Source organism: Nelusetta ayraudi, unplaced genomic scaffold (assembly GCF_046127955.1).
Source record: "Nelusetta ayraudi isolate G7.1 ecotype Tasmania unplaced genomic scaffold, CSIRO-AGI_Nayr_v1 ptg000134l, whole genome shotgun sequence".
NCBI classification, from domain to species: domain Eukaryota; kingdom Metazoa; phylum Chordata; class Actinopteri; order Tetraodontiformes; family Monacanthidae; genus Nelusetta; species Nelusetta ayraudi.
This window is the reverse complement of record NW_027466184.1, coordinates 1,305,867-1,327,693: the sequence shown is the minus strand read 5'-3', so window position 1 is coordinate 1,327,693 and position 21,827 is coordinate 1,305,867. Positions and strand designations below refer to the sequence as shown.

At 48.8% G+C, this 21,827-nt stretch overlaps 1 protein-coding gene across 2 annotated transcripts in view; it reads left to right on the top strand.

Moving 5' to 3' along the window:
- LOC142904876 (interleukin-1 receptor accessory protein-like 1) overlaps positions 1 to 21,328 on the top strand; it is a 130,870-nt gene extending 109,542 nt beyond the window's left edge. The window contains exons 7-12 of one of the 2 annotated variants that reach the window (XM_076051249.1): positions 10,322 to 10,454; positions 13,298 to 13,443; positions 13,878 to 14,024; positions 15,174 to 15,344; positions 17,234 to 17,278; positions 19,115 to 21,328. In XM_076051249.1, the coding sequence (XP_075907364.1) occupies positions 10,322 to 10,454; positions 13,298 to 13,443; positions 13,878 to 14,024; positions 15,174 to 15,344; positions 17,234 to 17,278; positions 19,115 to 19,911 (1,439 nt within the window). In that variant the 3' untranslated portion in view covers positions 19,912 to 21,328. The remainder of the gene's footprint in view (positions 1 to 10,321; positions 10,455 to 13,297; positions 13,444 to 13,877; positions 14,025 to 15,173; positions 15,345 to 17,233; positions 17,279 to 19,114) is intronic. The other variant, XM_076051250.1, reaches the window with a different exon arrangement.
- The last annotated feature ends 499 nt before the right edge of the window (positions 21,329 to 21,827 follow it).

Genomic DNA, 21,827 nt, shown 5'->3' with positions numbered 1-21,827 from the left:
TACCTGATGACTCATGTGCTGTTGTTTTTATTTCACTTTTTGATTGTTCATTGCAGTCCACTTGTGGCGCTGATGTTTCAGGAAGCGGCGCCGTTAATTAGCCGCTCCATTAGCTTCCGTCCCTCAAGGTTGAGCACTTTTTTTTTCCTGCTGATTCGCTTCTGTTCTTGGAGCTGCGCCGTCTCCCGTCCCTCTGGACGAAAGAGTGGGGAACAAAGTCAGTGCCAGTCAGACTGCTTCCTGCTTCCCCCGGGAGAAGCGGTGATGTGCCATCCGGGGGGCCAGTGTGATGCTGCATGGCCCTTCATGCAGGTTTTGCTTTGTTTATTTAATGAGATGCCCGCTAGTTCTCACCACGTGGAGACTATTCTTCCTGATGTCCACGCAAAAACAGACCAGAGGTTGCAATTAGTACAAATCAAAGTGGTGGAAATAATCAGCAAAATTCCTTAAAACAATCCCAAAACAAAACAAAATAAAAAACCAAAATCCAAACACAAACTTCCTCTGCAACATTATTTGCTACTGCCACCGGATCTGTGTAGTGCTGCCACGAACCACGACATTTCCTGACGATTCATCTTTTTGTTCTGGAAATAACAATGGCCTTAGTCACTAACATTAAAACTTTCCCATTTCTGTCTTCACACTTCAAGAAAAAAGCAAAAGGACAATGTGACGTGCCGCCGTTTACATTCCGCGACATTGAGAAGGGGAAAAACAAAGCCCGGCTTCCCTCCTCATCTGTTCACAGGAGTCCCGTCGCAGCTCGTTCACATTTCTAACAGCCGCACACACACACACAAAAAAAAAACACTTTTGGTTTTGTTTTGTGGGTGGTTTTCCGAAGCCCAAAAGACCTTGAAAGGCGGCTTGAGATGGAAGAACGATGCCGCTGCTGCTGATGTGCACCTCCCCTCTCCACTCTTATTTCCCCTGTGCCAGTGCACGGACGGGCAGCGACCAGGCGGTGGGCAGCGCTGGCGGCCGTGCGAACCCACCCGCCGAGGCGAGGACGGCCTTGTGAAGCGAGTCCAGAGCTCCGAGCTGCTGCTGCTGGACCTGGGCCCGACTGGTGCCAACACCACAGGCTCTGCTTTTTGTTTCCTGGCCCCCCGGTCGCACTTTATCACCGAGGAGCACACGCACTTGTTGCCTCTGCAAGCCCCACACCAACCCCCCACAATACCCCCCCCCCCCCCCCCCACCCACAAACCCCCCAGTGCTGTTTGGAGCTTCACCCGAGTCATTTTCCTCGGATGGTGTCGTGAGCTGCTACTGCTGAGATTCACTTTTGCTGTTTCTGCCAGTTCTGGCAGGTTCTTTCAGACTCCTACCGCCTCAGCTTTGATTAAAACCAAGTTATGTTTTTGTCTTCTTCCCATTCTTTGAAAATATCGCGTCTTAGAGGCCGACGTCGAGCGCGGATAAATTCATTACTTGACATCCTGTGAGCCTCCAAAGTTGCTCTCAGTCCGACAGACGCATTGTTATTTTCCAAAAACTCTACCAATCACCAGAACAGAGAACATTAAGTCCTCTGTTTACCTTCTCAGGTAAACATCTGGTTTCCAGAACTGTGTGCTTTGCTGCATTCAAAGTGGAGCAGGCAAGACGAGCAAAGGACTCTCCTCATCTCCTGCTAGACGCTGGGCAGGCGTGACATAAAACTTATGGCTGTGGTATGAACGTAGATTGTATCATCAGGGGCATCAATGGAGTGAATCTTTCATACTGCAGGACTTTTGAAAGCAGTCCACAGTGGCGCCACTTGAGTCCGATGTTGGCTCGTGCCATTATTCCCTCGAGAGCCTTGTGAAACCCTCCCGATTGTTCGGCCACATAGAAGGAGCTGTTGCCTCTGCTGCATTAGCGCCGCCACGGCCCCTCGCTGCACAGAGCGGGCTGCCAAATGGCCTTTCAAAGACGGACGGACGCGGCGCGTGTGCGTGTGTGCGTGTGTGCGTGTGTGCGCGTGACACTTACCTCGCAGCCACTTAGCTCGTCTTCCCTCGCTCGAATGGTTAGCGGCGACCAGCGGCCCGGAATGAGGCGTCGCCCGTCCAGCTGAGACTGTTCACTCTCTTCACCGGCTAAGTCTGCAACGTTATCCTAGGAATGGGATAATGCCCTCTAGGATAACGTTATCCCATTCCATAATGTTCCTGGGAATCTAGGAACCTATCCTAAGATAGGATCCTAGGAACGGGGGGGCTTGCCGTCGATCCGCCACGCTCCCCTCCGCACTGGTTTCTTTCTCAGCTAACTGCTGGCGTTGCGGCGTTGTTCCCGGCGCCGCCTCTTTATCCTCCGGCGGCCTCATTCCCAGCATCCCTTGACCCCCTGCTGACCCGAGGGGCTGCCCACCCCCTTGATGGAAAGTACAGTATCACACCGCGTTACGCAACCCGGCGTACAGTGACTCATTTTTCTCTCTTCGCTGAGCTTCAAGTCACCGACCGCCTAATGCGGAAGTTGAAGCGGGTGGGGGTAGAGAGGACACACACACACACACACACACATGCCCAAGCAAGACATGGCCTGTCATATTAAAGCAGCAGGCAACATCTCAGCTAATAAAAGCAACTGGAAGGAAATTGCTGCCAGCGGATTTCCTCCAAATCTCCCTGCGCTAATTCCCCCGCGAGCCGCCGCATTACTGCCTCGCTACCCAGCCTTGCTACCCAGCCTCTGATGAAAAAACACCCTCGCTGCCAGCTATCCCACACACACACACACACACACACGCACACACACACACACACACACACACACACAGTCAGCACCCTGGCCTCCAGGCTGCCTACAGTAGGAGCTCACTGCCAAGGGTCCCAAGATGTCAAGTTCCCAGCATGATTTTTGTTTTATTTTGGCTTCCCTGTTTTTCACCCCACCCTCGTCACCCCCGCCAGCTCGTGCACGCCTGTCATCCTCGCAGCTCGGCTCGCTCGCACACATCCAGCCGAGGAGGGAAGTCGGAGAACTGCAGGTGCTGAGATGCCCCAGTGGGTTTTTTTTATGTTATTTATCTTTTTCTTTTTTTTTGAAGCTAAAGAGCAGAAGCGGTTTGGTTCGACCTAGTCTATGATCTCGAGGCTGACAACAGCAGCACGTTCCGACAGTTCATCTAAAAATACTTACTTTAGTATTGAAGTTTACGTTCCTCTTTGTCTAATAGTATCAGAAACATTGCATATTTTATATATTATATAAGATGTTGCAAAGGTTGCGTCTCTTTTTGGGTCCGGTGGTTCGTCCTCCCCAGCAGGGGGTTGAGACAGTCTCTTTCCTCAAAATGTATTCCAGCGACACCCCCCTTTGCTTCCCTCTACCAAGATTGCCTGTGAACTACAGTGGCCTGCGCAAACAAACCTGGATACCTCGTCCACCTTCTTCTCCATTTTTTTGAGGACACAAGAGTTCACCCTAAATATAACGAAATAGACGCTGGCTTGATATGAGCTTCATGCAGCTGTCAGCCGGACACCATAAGATGCCAGCTAACTGGGAGAAAGACCCTTATTGATCTATGGAAATTCCGGATATATAAGAACTGTTCTATTGATAGGAAAACCAAATGATTTTTCTTGTACTGCAAGTGTACACGTTTATTAATGTATCCATGGGCATTATGTTAAGCTTATACAAATATAAAAATCATAGATTAGGCCAAATTTTTCACACTGGACCTTTAATATGGTTAAGTGTTGAAAGGGAAAAATAAAAACAATGGCCAAGGCTCTGAATGCAATCAGCTGCCCAAGCTGCTTTTGTTTTGCACCATTTTATTGAGTCATTTCCCTTCCTGTGCGTCCTCTCCATTGGCTCTTGACCTGGACTCGGACGCCGGCAGCGAGCAGCAGCCTGGTACCAGAGATTCTTCCCCAGGCTGCTTTGAGGAGGTCCAATCTTTGTTTTATAGATTCTCTCCCTGCTCTCCGCCGGTGCCTCTACCCACATCGATCCGCTGCTCTAACTCAGTTAACTGCACCGCCTCCTTTGACTTTAGAGGCGAAGGAGCAAAGTGGTTCTGATCAGGCACTGATCAGGAAGGGGTTGGCGCCATCGGTCCTGCCGTCTGGTCGGCCACTTTGTTCCAGCCCACAGTGTCTCAAAACTTCTGCAATTGGCCAAATGGTTTTGCTGACATGTTGTAATCTCAAAGGTCCAGTGTGTAAAATTTGGCCTGATTTATGTTTGTTATATTGGGAAAAGCTTCATTTACTACTACTACTAAGAGTGTGTACTCGCAGTACAATAAAAGCAATTTGGTTTTCTTACCCATAGAATGGTTCCAGAAAGCCTGCTGTGGACAACCCAGCTGCCTGACAGCATAGTGTTTGGCATGTAGGGTGAACGCTAGCGTCCACTAATAAACCAACAAAGAAGAAGATGGGCGAGGTATCCAGGTTTGGGTGCGCAGGCCACAGTAGTTCACTGGCAAGCTCAGGAGAGGGCGGGAGAGTGAAAGGCACTGCAGTCTAAAATGTAACCACTGGATGTCGCTGTTTCTTCTCAAAATCTCCAAATCTGACACACTTGACCTTGAATTACACTCGCAGGACTGAGATGAGGAAGGTTTGATGTCCAGAGTGGTGTGTTTGGCGGTGATACCGTGCAACCTCCGCCTCACCTCCACCTGTGCGCTGCTCTGCTCTGTGGATCTGCTGAACAACAGACTTCCGAAATCTCGGACCTGCGTCATTGTCCGCTCGCCGCGCAACTCCCCCTGAGGAGGAGTTTGCCTGTGATTCCAGCAGACAGGTGTCAACATTCACTGACTTCCAGGGCCGAGATGGGGAACCTCCCGGGCCTTGCTGACGCGAGCGGGTGTGAGTGCCGCTTGCCGCCGCTGCCGGCTCACACATGGCCACTGGTTGAACTCGGGCAGAGAGGAGGCTCCGGGGATGTGGCTATGTGTGTGCTGCGATCGTTAACTGAAGACCTTTGAATAAGGCTCAGCTTCTGATGGATTCTTTTTACAACTGGGAGTAAATTAGTTGTAAAAAAAAAATAAAAAAAAAAATAAAAAAAAATTGCAATCTCGATTCGTAACTTGCAACAATCTCATTTCTGAATATCAACAATTCAGTCAGACTTTTTTAGATTTTTTTCGGGACATCAACTGCACGAAGACAAGCGCGTATACTTTCTCACTCAGTAAATGGCAAAAGCATCTACTGCGTGAGAGGCACCGTCTTACTGACAATGTGAGCGCATGTAACACTCGGAAAGGAAGACGTGCACACCCAACACAATGAATTTAGAAGAAAAGTCGTCAGTCTGTGGTGAGGACTAAATAAACCCTGCTGTCCTTGCACCAAAGAAGGAATCGCGTTCCATGGTCTGGAAGTGTTTCGGTTTCAGAGAAGACGAAAGTCAAAAGAATATTACATGCAAAGCATGTTTTGTCAGTTGTTGTTGCAGTTAAAACAGTCCCTTTTGAAAACCGGAGTTGGTGCGCAAATCTTGAATGAAGCACTAATATATGTATATTTTGTTATTTTCTTTTGTCACAGACAGTAAGTGTGAGAAATATTGGTTTTGAAAAAAAAAAAAAGTGAGAAAATCGTGATCTCAATTCAAAACAAACAAACAAAAAAAAAATCCTTATTCTTATCTTGTCTATCGTGCAGCCTTAGTAAACACCACCATTTTCATTTTCATCCATAACGTCAAGTTTCTGAAAAGGGTGTCCGGCTGACAGCTGCATGAAGCTCATATCAGTCTTAGCAGAAAATCAAGCTGCCGCCCACATCAGCGATACTCAAGCCTGCAATTTCCCACTGTTCACGTCGCCAAAAGCCCTCAAAGTTTCTCACTTCATACTTGGACTTCTCTGCAGTCTGCAGAGCTGCGCAGTGCAGGAGGGCTTCCCAGGCCTGAGCCCAGATCACCCTGTGACACCACCCGGCTGAGCTTTCCCAGGCTGGAGCGCCTCCTCGCCATTACGCAACCGTTTGCCTTGAATAACTTTGCACTGCGCCACTAACGGTTAGCGCCTTGCTTGACCTGTTGGTTCTTACAAATCACGCCTTTGCAAACTATAATTTGCAAAAATAATCTCGTTGGACAAAATATTGGTGATATTTTGGCAGATTATTGGCCACTCTGCAAGTTCTAAAATATTTCTCACCAACTCCCTCAAACGTTCATGGAGATCCTCCACCAGACTACATTTGAGTTAGCCCCGCCCACCGACTTTGATGTGCGGGTTTGCCAGATATAAATATATGTATATATATATATATATATATATATATATATATATATATATATATATATATATATATATGTATATATATATATGTATATATATATATATATATATATATATATGTATATATATATATATGTATATATATATATATATGTATATATATATATATGTATATATATATATATATATATATATATATGTATATATATATATATGTATATATATATATACATATATATATGTATATATATATATATATATATATATATATATATGTATATATATATATATATATATATATATATATATATATGTATATTTATTCATGTATTCATGTATTTTATTTTAAAATTAAGCATTTTAATTAATTAATGACACATTTTTGTATTTAATTCCAATTTTAGTTAATTACTTAATGACACATTTAAATCATTATTTAATTATGTATTTATTTATTTAATTTTGGCACTTTTAGCCCTCCATAGATGAGAAGATGCCTCTGGAAATTTCTGGGGTGGCAGTGGGGGTGGGGCGCTTGCATCAGATTGTCATATAATTCCGGCCCGGTGACCTGTGATTTGAAGCCTTTGGTGAATATTAGCGACTGGCTCGCCGTGCAAAATTGCAAAATTGCATTTTGCCATTGTGTTTGTTTCGTGTTTTCTTTTTCCCCGTGAGATGTATGTATATATATATATATATGTATATATATACATGTGTATATATATATATATATATATATATATATGTATATATATATATATATATATATATATATATATATGTATATATATATATATATATATATATGTATATGTATTTATGTGTGTGTGTACCCCACCCCCACTCCGGCCCAATGTTGCATCCTGGGAAAGCTGCGTGACTGACAGATCAGTGTGTGCGCTCTCAAATTTATGCGCTGGCTGCAATAACCCTCAGCCTCCCATTGAGTGTTTTCCAGCATAAGGTGATAATTTACCCCCCCTGCCCCCAACACACACACACACACACACACACACACACCATCCCATGCACCCCCCTCACTTCCTGATAGCATTGCCCCCCTCTTTCCCCCTCTGTAATTTATCGTATTGTTTTTAATTAAATGGATGGAAAAAGGGATTTAAGTGCCCCACCAGCTCAGAGACGTCCTGCTGCCAGGTTCTCACAGCTGATCTTGATTCGGCGCACGCAGCGGCAGGCGCACGCAGCGGCGGGCGGCCTCACGGCGGCGGCCTAGCGACGGTCAACCGCCGTCGGGGATCGGAAAAGAAGCGGATCTCGGATCACGGAGATGCCCAGGCCAGGTTCTCACAGCTGATCTTGATTCGGCGCACGCAGCGGCAGGCGCACGCAGCGGCGGGCGGCCTCACGGCGGCGGCCTAGCGACGGTCAACCGCCGTCGGGGATCGGAAAAGAAGCGGATCTCGGATCACGGAGATGCCCAGACAAACTTTCCAATTAGACCGAAGCTGCAGCTCAGCTAGTCGACTGCTGCTGCTATGACTTCAGGTGGAGTGGGAGGAGGGGTGGGGGTGGGGTGGGGGGGGGGGGGGTTAATACTGTGGGGCCGAGTCACTGGTGTGAACGAGCAACTGGAGCAGTCTGAGTGGAGATGTACGTGCATGGGAGCAGTGGGAGCGAACGACTGGGCAGCGTTGATTTGATGATTCTCTCCCCCTAGCTGCCGTTGAGCCTGCAGGTTTTCTGCAGGTTAACAGTCGCTTTTTCTGCCATCGATGATTTTATCCTCCTGGTGGTCTGAAGCTGGAGGCCCACGAGACCTTTTTCTATTGGGCTATTATGACTCCCGTCTGCAGAGCTGCCCTGAGGGACACATCTCCTTGGCTTTTTCATCGCAGCGTGCTGACATTTCGCCGCTCAACGTCCCCCCCCCCCCCCCCCCCACACACACACACACACACACACACCTCCCCCAGACACACGTGTCAATCTCATGGAACCGCAACCTGGATGGATGAGCAGCTTTAAACCAGCAGCAGTCAGGTTTCTTCTGGACAGACCCGTGAATTCATCCTCCGTGTGTGAGTGAGTGTAACTGAAAGGACGTGGAGAAGATGTTCACTGTGGGCCTCTGCAGCACAGTCAGCCTGCACAGTTAAAGGCTGCGGTGTCCTCCTACTATCATGTTTGTGTGTGTGAGTGTGTGTGTGTGAGTGTGTGTGTGTGAACATGACGGACAAGGTGGAAGCAGCAGGATGTTGTTCAGGCGCTGACGGTGGCGCGCTCGCCAGAGCTTTAACCTTTCTCTCAGCGACCGTCCTGCTGAGTCTCCCTCCTCCTCCTCCTCTTCCTCCTCCTCCTCCTCCTCCTACCTTCTTTCTTTTTTTTTTTAAGAAAATAAAGAAAAACATTGAAAAAGAGAGAGAGAAAAAAAAGTGCAACAACCTGTTTATGCGCCCCGAGCGTGTCCGGTGATCTGCTGCGAGGCACGGCGGGCGGTGGAGGGAGAGTCGGAAGAGGGGGAGGAGGTGGGAGGGTAACAGTAGGTTAGCATTAGCCTTAGCTGCGGGTTACATTCGCTAATTAGGCTAAAGGATAAGGTGGCAAGCTCTCTCAGCTGGGCGAAGGTGAAGTGGCTGGAACGCATGATTAAACATCTCAGCGCCAGCTTGAAAGGCCTCAACGAATTTTTTTTTCACATCCAGACAACAACAATGTCCTCCCAGTCACTTTTAGTCATGTGATACAGGACGACACATTATTAGCATTATGTTTATTATTATACAGGCTGCTGTTTAGCACCATCAGTCTCTTCTCTCACTGAGTCGGCATCTATTTTCTCCTCCTCCCTTCAAATCACCTTTTCCATTTGATTTCTATTTTCTTTCCTCCCTGCTGCTGCTGGTGGATGAAGCGCTGTTGCGCTGCTGCTCTGTCTGAGTCTGAACCCAAAGGCACCTGGAGACAGTCGCTTCGTAAGGGTCCTTCAGTGCCACAAGTCGCATCGCTTCTTCTCTTTTGTCACTAATGACCAGCTCTGTAATTTCCCGTCCAGTCAGAAACATCAAACAACAAACAAACAAAAAAACTAAAAAGAAAATCCATTTGTGCACTCGCTGCTGTCACAATTGCAAAATGCCCTTTTACAAAATGGTTTGGGGGGGAGGCGGGGGGGGGGATAAAATAAAAGGCTTTTTCTCCTTTTCTCTGAAGTATGATTCCTGCGAGCTTTAGGCCTTTAATCATCCTGTGCTGCCACCAAAAAGTAAAAAAAAAACTAAAAATAAAAGCTAAACTGAGAGCCTGGTAGTTTTGGACGCGCTTGTGTGTGTGTGTGTGTGTGTGTGTGTGTGTGTGTGTGTGTGTGTGTGTGTGTGTGATTCCTCTTCTCCTTCTCCTTCTTTGGTTTTATTTTCCTCCCCGTTGCACAAGCTGTGCTGCTTTTTTCCTCAATGGCCCCCCCGAGTATCTCCACACCCGCACCCCCATCACCCCCACCGTCCCAGTACGGGCGCACTGGGTGCAGTGCGCCCGTCCGCACACCAGCGCAAATTACGGCCAGTCATCGTTGACGCCGACTAATCTGTGACATTGACTCCCGTTGGGAAAGTTCGGCGTCGATGACTCATCACTGCAGTGAACTCCATTATAACCTGCTAAGTCACTGGTTGGGGGTGCAGGGGTCGGGGAGGGGGGGGGGGGTGCTCAGCTTCCTCGAGGGAGCGACACGCTGCTGCCACGTGACACGTGATCGAGCAGCAGCCCTGGAGAGGAAGTGGGGCAGAGTGGGAGTGACGCAGCGGCGGCGGCTGGCAGCGGCTGCTGGCGACCCGCCGCTACGACCCGCCGCTGCGACCCGCCGCTACGACCCGGCGGCTGAATCCTCTCGCAACAGAAAGGCGCCGCCGTGTTTCCTTTGACTGTTGTCTCCACCTGCCACTGCCGCGCTGCCGTTTGTTTTTTCTCCCACCCACCTCCACTCTTGTTGTTGTTGTTGTTGTTGTTGTTGTCGCCCCCAACCCAGCCACGGGTTTCCGCTCCGCAGCGCCACAGAGACCCCTGGTGGTGGAGCGCAACTGTTGGAACTATTTTAAGATATATTTTCTTTTTTTTTCCCCCCTGTCTTTCTCCGGACAGGAAGTCCCCTCAACCTGACGTGCAGAGCCTTCTTCGGCTACAGCGGCGACGTCAGCCCGCTCATCTACTGGATGAAGGGGGAGAAGTTCATCGAGGACCTGGACGAGGAGCGAGTCCAGGAGAGCGACATCAAGTAAGGCCCAGGAAAAAAAAAAAAGAGAAAAGGCTCAGCTGTGACGACACAACCGCAAAAAAAAATGAATAAATAAAGAATATACACAGTATTTACACTGTCGTTCAAACCTTTGGGCTCACTGACTCATTGCTGCTTTAAATTCCATTATAACCAACTTCATGAAATAATAATCTCGAATGTTCTGCGATTATCACGAGAGCACGGAAACCAGCCAAGATGTGCTGAACAAGTGTAGGAACATTTTAGTGCTGAAGGAAAACCATTTCCAATGTCTAATGAAAAGTGATGGAGAGAATTGCAAATGTGCAAAACATTTGGCTGTTTAAATAAGCCTGAAATAGCAACCATGATGCTGTGTTGACTCTTTCATGACTCAGCACAACACAACCAAGTGTGATTATAATACAAAGATTAGTTTTAGAAATGTTAGCATTTTTATAGCAATATTAAAGCGTTCATCTTCTGTCATGATGGCTGCATATTGCAGACTTGACATTTCTTCTCCGAAATCACATTCAATTCGACATTGAAGGCAACGACTGTCAAATCCATCCCATAATTTGTTCAGCACTGATTGTCCTGCACTGGTAATGTTCTTAAAGCATTCCAGGGGATTATGTAATGCCGCTGGTTATAATGGAGTTCACTGCAGAAATGAATCAGTCACACTGAACTTTGGAACGGTTGTGTATCTACACCTTAGCGCGTTCCCAGTATTACGGTGGGGTCTCTAGTAGCACATCACTAATCCGAACCAGCCTGGCGATGGTGAACTGGTGAACGGCTGTTTATACTGCACAGCAGCCGAGTCGACGGCTGAAAGTCTTGCACGGCTGAAACTTCACGAAGGGAACAAACTGCCGCTCGCCAGCCATCATCCAGTGAGCGGCATCAATGTTTCACACGGGGGCTTTAATAAATTGCATGCCTGTGTGTTTGTGTGTGCGGCTCCAGTGATCAGCGACCGCTCCGGGCCTGAATCACCAAGGCTTTGGTTTCGCTGCCGTTTCCAGTGGGTGACCTCCAACTTTAGCGCTTCTTTTATTTCACTCGCTCATCACTGGAAACGGTCACTTAAACCAGAGCTTCTGTTCCATCCAAGATGGGGTTGTAGTTCTGGAGGTTGGTCTTGTTCTCCAGACCACTTTGTAAGGGTCTTGGTCTGGTCTCGTCTGGGCTGGGAGGACTCTCGATTTTTGATGCAGACCAGTGGAAACCCAGCCAACACCTCAGCCAGCAGTCGTTGCAGTCCCCCATCCCACCCCCCAACCCCCAACACACCCCCACAAAAGGTTAGCGTTGAGCAGCGTGACGAGGTCGGCGTGAGGACTACGGCGCCACCGCCAGGCCGCTGACCTGGCATTTGCAGATGTCTCCATTAGCCCCCTAGCGCCGCTCTCGGCCCCCTGGCGAAGGACGACGGTCCAATTAGAGCGAGGGGGCGGCGCGTTTGCGGCGGTGGGCGGGACTTTTGGAGTCGAGTTGAGGTGTGTGTGTGTGTGTGTGTGTGTGTGTGTGTGTGTGTAGACTGGCACAGGTTGCGGTGGGTTGGTTGTTTGTTAAAGATGAGAGATGAGAGAACAGCGGCGCACTGTGCTCCTGTGCAATACTGTGTGTGTGTGTGTGTGTGCGTGTGTGTGTGTGTGTGTGTGTGTGTGTGTGTGTGTGTGTGTGTGTGTGTGTGTGTGCCCACGGCACACGTGCACTCAAGTTTTTCAATGGCCTATTTATTCCTCCCCGTCTTCCCTGCTGCCACACTATTATTTTATTTCACCTACTTTATGTATTTGAGTTATTTATTTATTTATTCGGCTCCCGTTTGAACGTGCATCCTCTCCAACATCCCCCCCCACCCCCCACCCCACCCCCTCACCTCCTCCCGACCCACCGCCTGACAACCTTGTCGCTTTGAAATGGAAATGAATCACTGAGGAGTCCCCCCCTCCCCCTATCCCCCCACGGGCCGCCACCTTCAGTATAATAATACATGAAATGGAGCTTCTGGCTCAGTGTTTTAACGCTGAGATTCCCTGTTGGGAGGGGCAGAGAGTGAAGGGGGGTCGGGCGGGGTGGGGAGTGTTAGTGGAGGAGTGTGGGGAGGCTCTGCTGCTGAGGTTCCGGGACCAGCAGAACCTTCAGCTCTCTTCTGGCTAGAGGAAACTGATGAAGATGAAAATGAAAAAAGTGTTGCAGGAGGAAGGAAATGTAGCATATTGCTGATTGTGGCCATCGGTGAAATTGAGTTTGACCCCCAGTTTGACCCCCAGTTTGACCCCCAGTTTGACCTCCAGTTGGACCCACTGCTGGATGAACAAAACAGTAGATATGTTTATCTTTCCATCTAATTTCTCACTGGGTTTCCAACCGATTTCTCCAGGTTCAACCCGATGGAGAGATTTTCAGTGGTGCTTCTGGAGACGCAGCTTCAGTTTCCTTGCGGCAAACTATTTTCAGCCCACCACCACCCCCCAAAAAATCTATATTTTATGAGAGTCAATACTCTCTACTTATGACTGTCTGAGTGCCTGCAGACTGCACTCATTGTTTTCCTATATTTTATCCTCAATCTTTTTATTTATTTATGGTAGGCGGCCGAGCCGGCGGGGGTTTTACCCGTATCTGCAGTCGCGCCCGGCGTAGCATTCGCAGCCTCGGCTCTGCTCGGCTCGGCCCGGCTCGGCTCGGCCCGGCTCCAGCAGGGTCTAGATGGGACACTTAGTTTCAGATACAGTGGAAGGGTTCAGTTAGACCGACCGACACGGGCTTCATGCACTTCCGAGCCGGAGCAGCGAGCGGGAAGACGCTTCAGAATCCCGTTGACTCTCCGCTGCCCCCTGCAGGACGGTCCGCCAGCACCTGGGGGAGCAGGAGGTCACCATCTCGCTGAGCATCGACTCGGTGGAGGAGAGCGACCTGGGAAACTACTCCTGCTACGTGGAGAACGGCAACGGCCGGCGCCAAGCCATCGTCCAGCTCGTCAAGACAGGTGAGGCCGTGCTGGTGTGTGCAGGCGTGTGTGCGTGTTAGTTCAACATGCGCGGCGGCTGTTCCGAGTTTTGAGGAAGTTCATTGACTGCTCGAAACGTAGCAAAAGACCACTGATTGCTGTTGTGTCTTGAACCGAACGGGATGACCAAACGCGTTGGTAAAATACACAATATTGTTGCATCCCTAGCGAATACTGATGCTCACTCTGGATTTACACCCCACTACAAAATGCAGTATTCCCTATATGGTGAATCAGGGGCCAGTTGGGGCACTGCACAAAACATTAAACAAATTTACAACTTTAAACCTTCAAGTTGTCAGGGGTTGAAAACATTTAAATGGTAAAAAAAAAAAAAAAAAAAAGTTTCCTCCCCTACGGCTTTGATGCCCCTCCCCCCCTCTGAACTCTGACCTCTGCGCCCCCCCCCCCAGCTGAGCTGATGTACATGGTGGAGCTGGCCGGAGGCCTGGGCGCCATCCTGCTGCTGCTGGTGTGCCTGGTGACCCTCTACAAGTGCTACAGGATCGAGCTCATGCTCTTTTACCGGAACCACTTCGGCAGTGACGACATCGACGGAGGTGAGACTCACTCACTCGGCCCACCAGACGGCGCTCTTTACTACTTTGCCCAGTAGAAGAAGAAGAAGGAGAAGAAGGTGTTTTGATTTATTTACAAAACAAACTGGAAATTGTGTACACACATGACGCATTACGTACATATATAGCGGCCGCCCAGAGGACTCGCGGAACACGTGCTAGCGATAGCGATAGCCGCTCTCTCTCTTCAGTCGACGTTTAGCTACAGAGCGCTGGGTTGTCAACACCTTGCGTGTGGATGTCGGCGGTATCGATCGCAGGGGCTGTGTAGGGGGTGGGCGGGGGGTGGGCAGGGTGGCCTCACCGCCATAAATATGGATGTTGGACAGAAGCACGAGGGGTCAGTTGGACGACGTCACTTCTCCCTTTGATTTCCATTCTTCCAGAAGCTGTAAACAGCCGCCGGCCAACTGGGCCGCTGTTTGCTTTGTTTGTTTGTTGTTGTTGTTGTTGTTGTTTTTAATGTGAAGCGCCAGGTGGGGAGGGGTGGTGGTGGTGGGGATGCGTGAGGGGGCTGAACAGATTCCTGAGATGCTCTTCTCTCCTGGAGATTCAACATGAGGGTCATTCCACTTTCAAGGTTCACCCTCTGCCTCTCTCTCTCTCTCTCTCTCTCTCACACACACACACACACACACACACACACACACACACACACACACACACACACACACACACACGCACACGCTTTCTCTCCAGCTCACACCAAGCAGCCCTTGATCGCCCACACAGCTGTCTGTTTTGTCGTCTTCTCTGAAAGTGAAAGACTTCCCGACCATGGAGTGTCTTCTTCGCTACCATTACAGTGGAGGTTTATTTAGTTCTCACCACAGACTGACGCCTTTTATCTCCTCAATTCATTTTATTCTATACACGACTTTCTTCTCTCGCAGTCAATGTTTTTCCCACCTGCCACCCGATTGGCTGTTCTGCATCAGGTGGTACATTGTTGTATTGCCACTGGCCGAGTGAGAACGTAGGAGCGCTCGTGTTCCTGCAGCTGATGTCCCGACTGAAAAAACCTATGACAAAATCATTTTGTCAATTAAGAAAGACATGCTGCCAGTGTGAATGGAGATTACAGTGAATGTTGTCTCTTCCTGCTGCCCCCCCCCTGCCCCCCACTCACAGACAACAAGGACTACGACGCCTACCTGTCCTACACCAAGGTGGAGCCGGACCAGTGGAGCCAGGAGAGCCGCGAGGAGGAGCGCTTTGCCCTGGAGATCCTCCCCGACGTGCTGGAGAAGCATTATGGGTATAAACTCTTCATTCCAGACAGGGACTTGATCCCCACAGGAAGTAAGCTCGCTCGCTCTCTCTCTCTCTCAGCACAGCCTTGTCTTGGAGATTGTGTCCCTCTGTTCGCTTTGTGCTTGTGTGGCCCCTGTGCTGTGCTGTGGAGTCGTGTCGTGTCGTGTCGTTGGCATGGCTACACCATCATTTCATCCCAGACTTTTGATTTCCCCCTTTCCCAATTTGATTTTCCCCCAAGAGGTGACGCATTTTCTGGAGGGCGGCTTCAAAAATTCATTTTGAAAGAACGACAAGTGAGGCTCACCAGTGTTCATGTGCAATGGAAGAGCCAATTAATAATAATAATATTAAAAACTAGGGATGCACCAAAACCACTTTTTCACAGAACCAGTAGAATATGAGTACTTGCATTCCAGTGTCTCACGGTGCTATAGGCTGAATAAGTTGACAAGACTCTTGCTTCCCAAACCAAGTTCTTTAATTTGATCTTAGCTGTTTTTGTTTGTTTTATTTGCTCTGTTTGTGTCTGTGCATTTTATTCATGTATTTATTGACTTCTGAATTGGAAGACTTGACATCCAAGCCAGTCTTTGGGTCTTTGGTGTTTCACTCTAAAAGAGTTGCGCCCTCTGCTGGTGCGAGATGAGTCCACGAGTAGCTGCTTCCCTTCTTGGCTGTAACCGATGAAAACTGTCTCCTGACAATAAGACGTGGGGTTTCCCAGCCACCACGGCAAGAGCTTCCACAGACAAGATATTTTTTCTCTTCTTCTTCTTCTTCTTCTTCTTTTAGCTTTCCTGTCAATTTGGTGCCTGGCACCACTCATAACCAGCATAGTGCCACCTGCTGGTCCTCCGACTGCCTCCAGCGAGGCGCCGATGATGAGTCTCTGATGTTTTTTTTTTGATGTATGTACAGTTTAGCCGCTAATGGCTAACAGCTGCTGAGTCTCGTCCCTGCAGTCGGGAGCGAAGACGTGCAAAACCCTGTGTGTGTTTTATCATTGTTTTTTTCGGGGTTGTTTTTTGATGTTTTTAATGACAACTGCGCTCTGTTGGTGTTGGTGCCTCACTGTTAGCACGTGTCACACGCAGATGGGAGGCGTCAACGCTTATTAGCACATAATTAGCACAAAGCACCATCAGCCCCCCCCCCCCCCCCTTCCCTCCCCCGAACACACACACACTGCATGGGTGTATGCCAATGCATGGAACCCCGAGTTGCATGTCTGCTTCTGATGGAATCCCCCCCTCACTAACACCGTCGCCATCGGACGAATTGGAGTGACTCGATCGCTGCCGTTAGCCTCCGTTAGCCTCCAGTAGAGCATGATGCATCCCACCCGGCGCCGTCGCTAAGACCAATCCCTCAGTGTGGTTATGTGATCCATTGGGAGGTGGGGTGGGAGATGGAGGGAGGGGGGGGGGAGGTTACTGTTGTAATATGGGAAAAAAACGGCATAAAAAATGCAAGGATTGATAAAGATGCTAGCGCCATGGTGGTTTAGCACACCAACCTGCGCGCAAACATCCCAGTTCCCATGAGGACCTGAGTCATCATGTGATCAGTGGGTGAGATGGTCGTCATCAGCAGCAGCAACTTTGGGGAAACACGGTGAGGTCATGTGGGGTCCCACCATGTGACTCCTCAGGAGCTGCTGACGAAACGTGCCTCCTAAATCGGTTGTGCACTCAAACATGAATTCATAAAAGGCCTGCCTTGTCTGTCTAATGCTGTCAATCCCATATTAAAACTGGAATAAACGGGTTGGTGCGATAACCGCACCTTTTGGGGTCAGAACACAGTTTATGCCAGAGTCGTGTCCCCGCACTCACACAAGAGTGTTGCCACTTTTGCTGCTAACAACAAAAACAACAGCAACAAAATGCTTCTCTGCTAATCCTTTTAATGCAAATGTTAATATCTATGTTTAGGTTTCACCAATGATCATTTCCAGGATGACACAAGACTACTTAGAGGTATTTCCTTTTTACATGGATTTTTCCCCCCCGCAGTGATGAAGGTTTCTGCTTCAGAAGATGTGATTCAGCTGATGATTGATGTGGTTTAGGTCAAAGCCTGAAAAACTGTGATGACTTCATGTTGTTTTTGTTTGTTGTTTTGTGATGAGTCAACATATAATATACCACAATCTACATTAACTTTGCGCCAGAAGAGCCTAAGGTTACAAACGGTCGTAAATAACGTCCTTTCTGTGTCCATCTGAACGGTAAACTTCCCGTCGTATTTGACTTTGCAAAGTTTCGGATGAGTCACTTTAATTTGTGCTGCGTGACGGTTGGAGGTCGTGGTGTCCATCTGGTTGGCACATCGGAAAGTCAGAGATAAAATATGGAGAGAAGATGGCCAGAGTTTATTTTTTCGGTGACTCACCCAAGTGTCACAGCGAGTAACTCCGACTCTAGTTAGATGACAAAAAGTCATCATGCTCCGTTATATCTTCGCTAACTACTGCCTGACTAACTTATCCTTCTTGACTTACCATAAATGAACCAAACCTTCTACTCCCTTTTTATTGCAAAACATTTACGGATGCATTTGTCCTGTTCTCCATTGAAATTTTGAGAAATATCTTTGTGTTTTCGCTGTTCCTTCCATGTGTCCCTTGAACTACACAACACCAAAACTTGATAGACAGACAGACAGACAGATAGATAGATAGATAGATAGATGAAGAGCTCACCTATAGTAAATTAGATTGCATTTTTCTCTTGATTTAATGATTGATTTAACCCCAAATTGAGTTTTGCCGAGCCCCACCAGGGTGCAGTATCAGCTCCAAGGAGCCGCCCACCCCACGAAAAGCCCCAGGTGGAGCCTGGCAGCAGAACCCTTCTTCTCAGAGGGACACGGAGGAGGAGGGGGAACTTTTCAAGACCTCCACATTTCATATTTTCCTTAATTTATTTATGTTTGGCTTCGGACAGCGCCGCCGCTGTCGTGAAACACAGAAAGAGGAGGAGGTTGTGAGGAGACACCAGGAAGGATCGTAAGCTTTGGCTGCGAAAAGAAGTCCAGTTAATTCCGTCTAGCCGCCTCTTCCAGTCTGCAGATAAAAGGCTAAAAGCTTTGTGACATTTACACACACACAGACAGACAGACACTTTGAGATTGGCTGTAATCTCACTACCGGCTCAGCTCTCACACACACGTTCTCTGGAGTGTTTCACATGATCCTCGGCCTCTCAAACAAACTATGTGGGATAGCGGGAAAAAAATTATCCACCTTTGGATACATTTTGACGGGAAGGCTAGCAGCTAGCGGCTTCCATTTATCTTTGCACTATCGCACGCAACTAAAATGGCCGGACTTGAAACAGGCGCAGACAGAGAGAAGCGTCTCCACCTCGGCTGCGTCTAAATGCTTCAGTGTGTAACATTTGTAGGTTTTGATAAGAAACAGCGACATCAAGAGGTTACATTTTAGATTGCAGTGCTCTTTCACTCCCCCTCCCTCTCCTGAGCTTGCCAGTGAGCTACGGTGGCCTGGTCCATCTTCTTCTTCGTTGGTTTGTTTGAGGACACCAGCGTTCACCCTAAATACGGAGTGTGGATTGTCCACACCAGGCTTCCTTAGAAATATTGGAGCGAGACAGGGAGCAAGACCCTTGTTCTGTGTATATTCTTATATATAAATAAGTACCATTCTAATGGTAGGAAAACTAAATGACATTTATTGTACTGCTAGTATGCACTTTTATCAACATATTTACAGGGAGTATATTAAGCTTTTTCCAAAGTAAAACGTTTAAATCAGGGCTTTAAATGTGGTGTGTGTGCCCTCCCCTGTGCAGCGTACATCGAGGACGTGGCGCGCTGCGTGGACCAGAGCAAGCGGCTCATCATCGTCATGACGCCGAGCTACGTGGTGCGGCGCGGCTGGAGCATCTTTGAGCTGGAGACGCGGCTGCGCAGCATGCTGGCCACGGGCGAGATCAAGGTCATCCTGATCGAGTGCGCAGAGCTGCGCGGCACCATGAACTACCAGGAGGTGGAGGCGCTCAAACACACCATCAAGACGCTGACGGTGGTCAAGTGGCGCGGGCCGCGCAGCAGCCGCCTCTCTTCCAAGTTCTGGAAGCAGCTGCTCTACGAGATGCCCTTCAAGCGGGCCCACGCGGCGGTGGGCGGCCTCTCGCACGAGCAGGTGCTGGACGTGAGCGAGCGGGGCGCCTTCGGCGAGCTGCAGAGCGTCTCGGCCATCTCGGTGGCGGCGGCCGCCTCCAGCGCCATGGCAGCGGCGCAGCAGCAGCAGCAGCAGCAGCAGCAGCAGTCGGACCTGCGCTCGGCCTCCTTCCACAACTCGTGCCACACCCAGCTGAGGCAGAAACACTACTACCGCGGCTACGACTACGACCTGCCGCCGGGCCAGCACACCTACTGCAACATCCCCATGACGCTCCTCAACGGCCAGCGGGGGGCGCCGCCGCCGCCGCTGCAGACACTGCAGACGCTGCAGACGCTGCAGCCGCTGCAGCCGCTGCCGCTGGCCAAGTCGGCGCGGCAGCAGAGCCTGGACGAGGCACACGGCAACAACGCTCTGCTGCCGCTGCTGCCGCGGGAGACCAGCATCTCCAGCGTCATCTGGTGACGCCACACTGTCCCGCAGACCTTGAACTCGTCGCCAAACACCAAGGGTGGGGCCGCGGAGAGGTGGACAACCGGACGGACGGACAGACGGACGGGTGAAGTTGCAGATAGGGGCTCGATAGGAGCTTTTAGTGAAACTGGACAACAGCAGCAACATGGGGGAGGAAGGAAACAAAGAGGGCGCTCCAGTAGAAACAGTCGCCTCACTCCAGCCAACACCTGCAACACCTGCGACACCCCAGGAAGTCGAGGATTACAGGGTCCTGTACATATGTTTTTGGGGGGTTTTTATGTTTGTTTGTTGTTTTCTTTCTAATTCTTTGTAGCATCAGTGTTTTGGGACACGTCTCTGGTTTACGTTTTAACCTCGGTTTTCCAGGACTCGCTCAATGCTTTCTTTAATGCTTTCTTTAGGTTCGGTTTGTACAAAGAGTGGAAGCGTCGGCCCGTGAGGTGTTTTTCTTTTTCTTTTTCTTCATTTGATGGCTGATGTAGTTTATGGAGCTTATGGGTAGTATTATGAGAATTTTTTTTGGCGCGGGTGGGGTGGGGGTGTGGGGGTTGAGGACCGGCATGGGTCTGCGGTTCCGGCTCCCATGTTTGTTGTTGGGAATCTGGGCTCAACCAGAATATGCAAAATTCAGAGTCCTGAGGGGTTTTGGTTAGTTTTTTGGGTTTTTTTGTCTTGGGAGTTAAATGTTGGCTTTTCTCCCAACTGAACGTGTGGGAGCGCAGAGACGAAAGTCATATCTGTGAAAGGGGAGGCGGGGGGGTGGGGGGGGGGTATGATGAATGGTGCTAGGTTTCGCATCTCTTGTTTCTCACACAGTAACATTTTATTTGAAAAGAAGAAAAGCAGAAGGAAAAAAAGATAGCCTTGCTCTTTACCTTAACAGATGAGTATATCACCGAGAAATTAATTATGTGTATTATTTTATGAAAAAAAAAAGAAGTCTATTTTTGTAACTGAGGGATATTTGCTTCGAGAAGTTATACCGATAAAGTTTCTGAAAGACAGAGTTGAGGCCAAACTTAAGTGGAAAATAAATGCTGTTTGTTGAGTGGAAGTGCAGCGCTCACAGGAATCCACAGGTTGTTCACTAAACGTCTTACCCTGAACAAAATGCTTGGTTTTTTTTTGTTAACATGATTTAATTTACTTGTTGTTTTTTTAAAGTTGTTTTGAAAGTTTTACTTTCACTCTGATGAGTCTGGGCAGCCGTGTGAGGGTTGGTTTAAGGGGGGCGGAGCTTCACTCACAATGATGTCAGTGCAGATGGGCGGAGCCTGTACCGCCTTGATTCAAACCCCCGCCCGTCACTCCCACCCATCCCCTCTCAAGCAGCGGCTCTGTTCTCGCCACTAGTTGGCGCCGACTCTGTTTTGTGGGGCCTCTCACTTCCTGGTACTGGTCGTGACGCTTGCTAGTACTACTTACTTGTGAATTAGCAAGGACTGCTTTAAGTTGTTAATCAAAAAATACAAAACAAATGAAAGAATTCTGTTATAGAGGAAGTAATGGACCTGCTGACCAAAAGCCCCCCTCACACCTCCCAACCCTCATCCCACCCCTACCAGCAGCAGTGACATCGCAAAGATGGAAGATGGTAGGCTCCTAGAAACCCATCCTCCCTCGTGATTGGTCCCATTTTTTTGAAAACCCAGAGCGACTCCAACCAGCCACTGATATCACTCCAAGGGTGGCGGAGCAAACAGAGGTCTAAGCTCAATTTTCAAAATAAAGAACTTTATGGGAAATAATAAATTAATACTGACCCTTTTTGCAATTTATGTCCTTTTAAATCTACTTCCACAGACTATTTTCGTACAGGCCTCTTCAGATTTGTGGTGAGGGGATTTTTCAACCAATTGGTGACAACGAGTCATTTTCAATTCATCAGACTTTGTTTACTTATT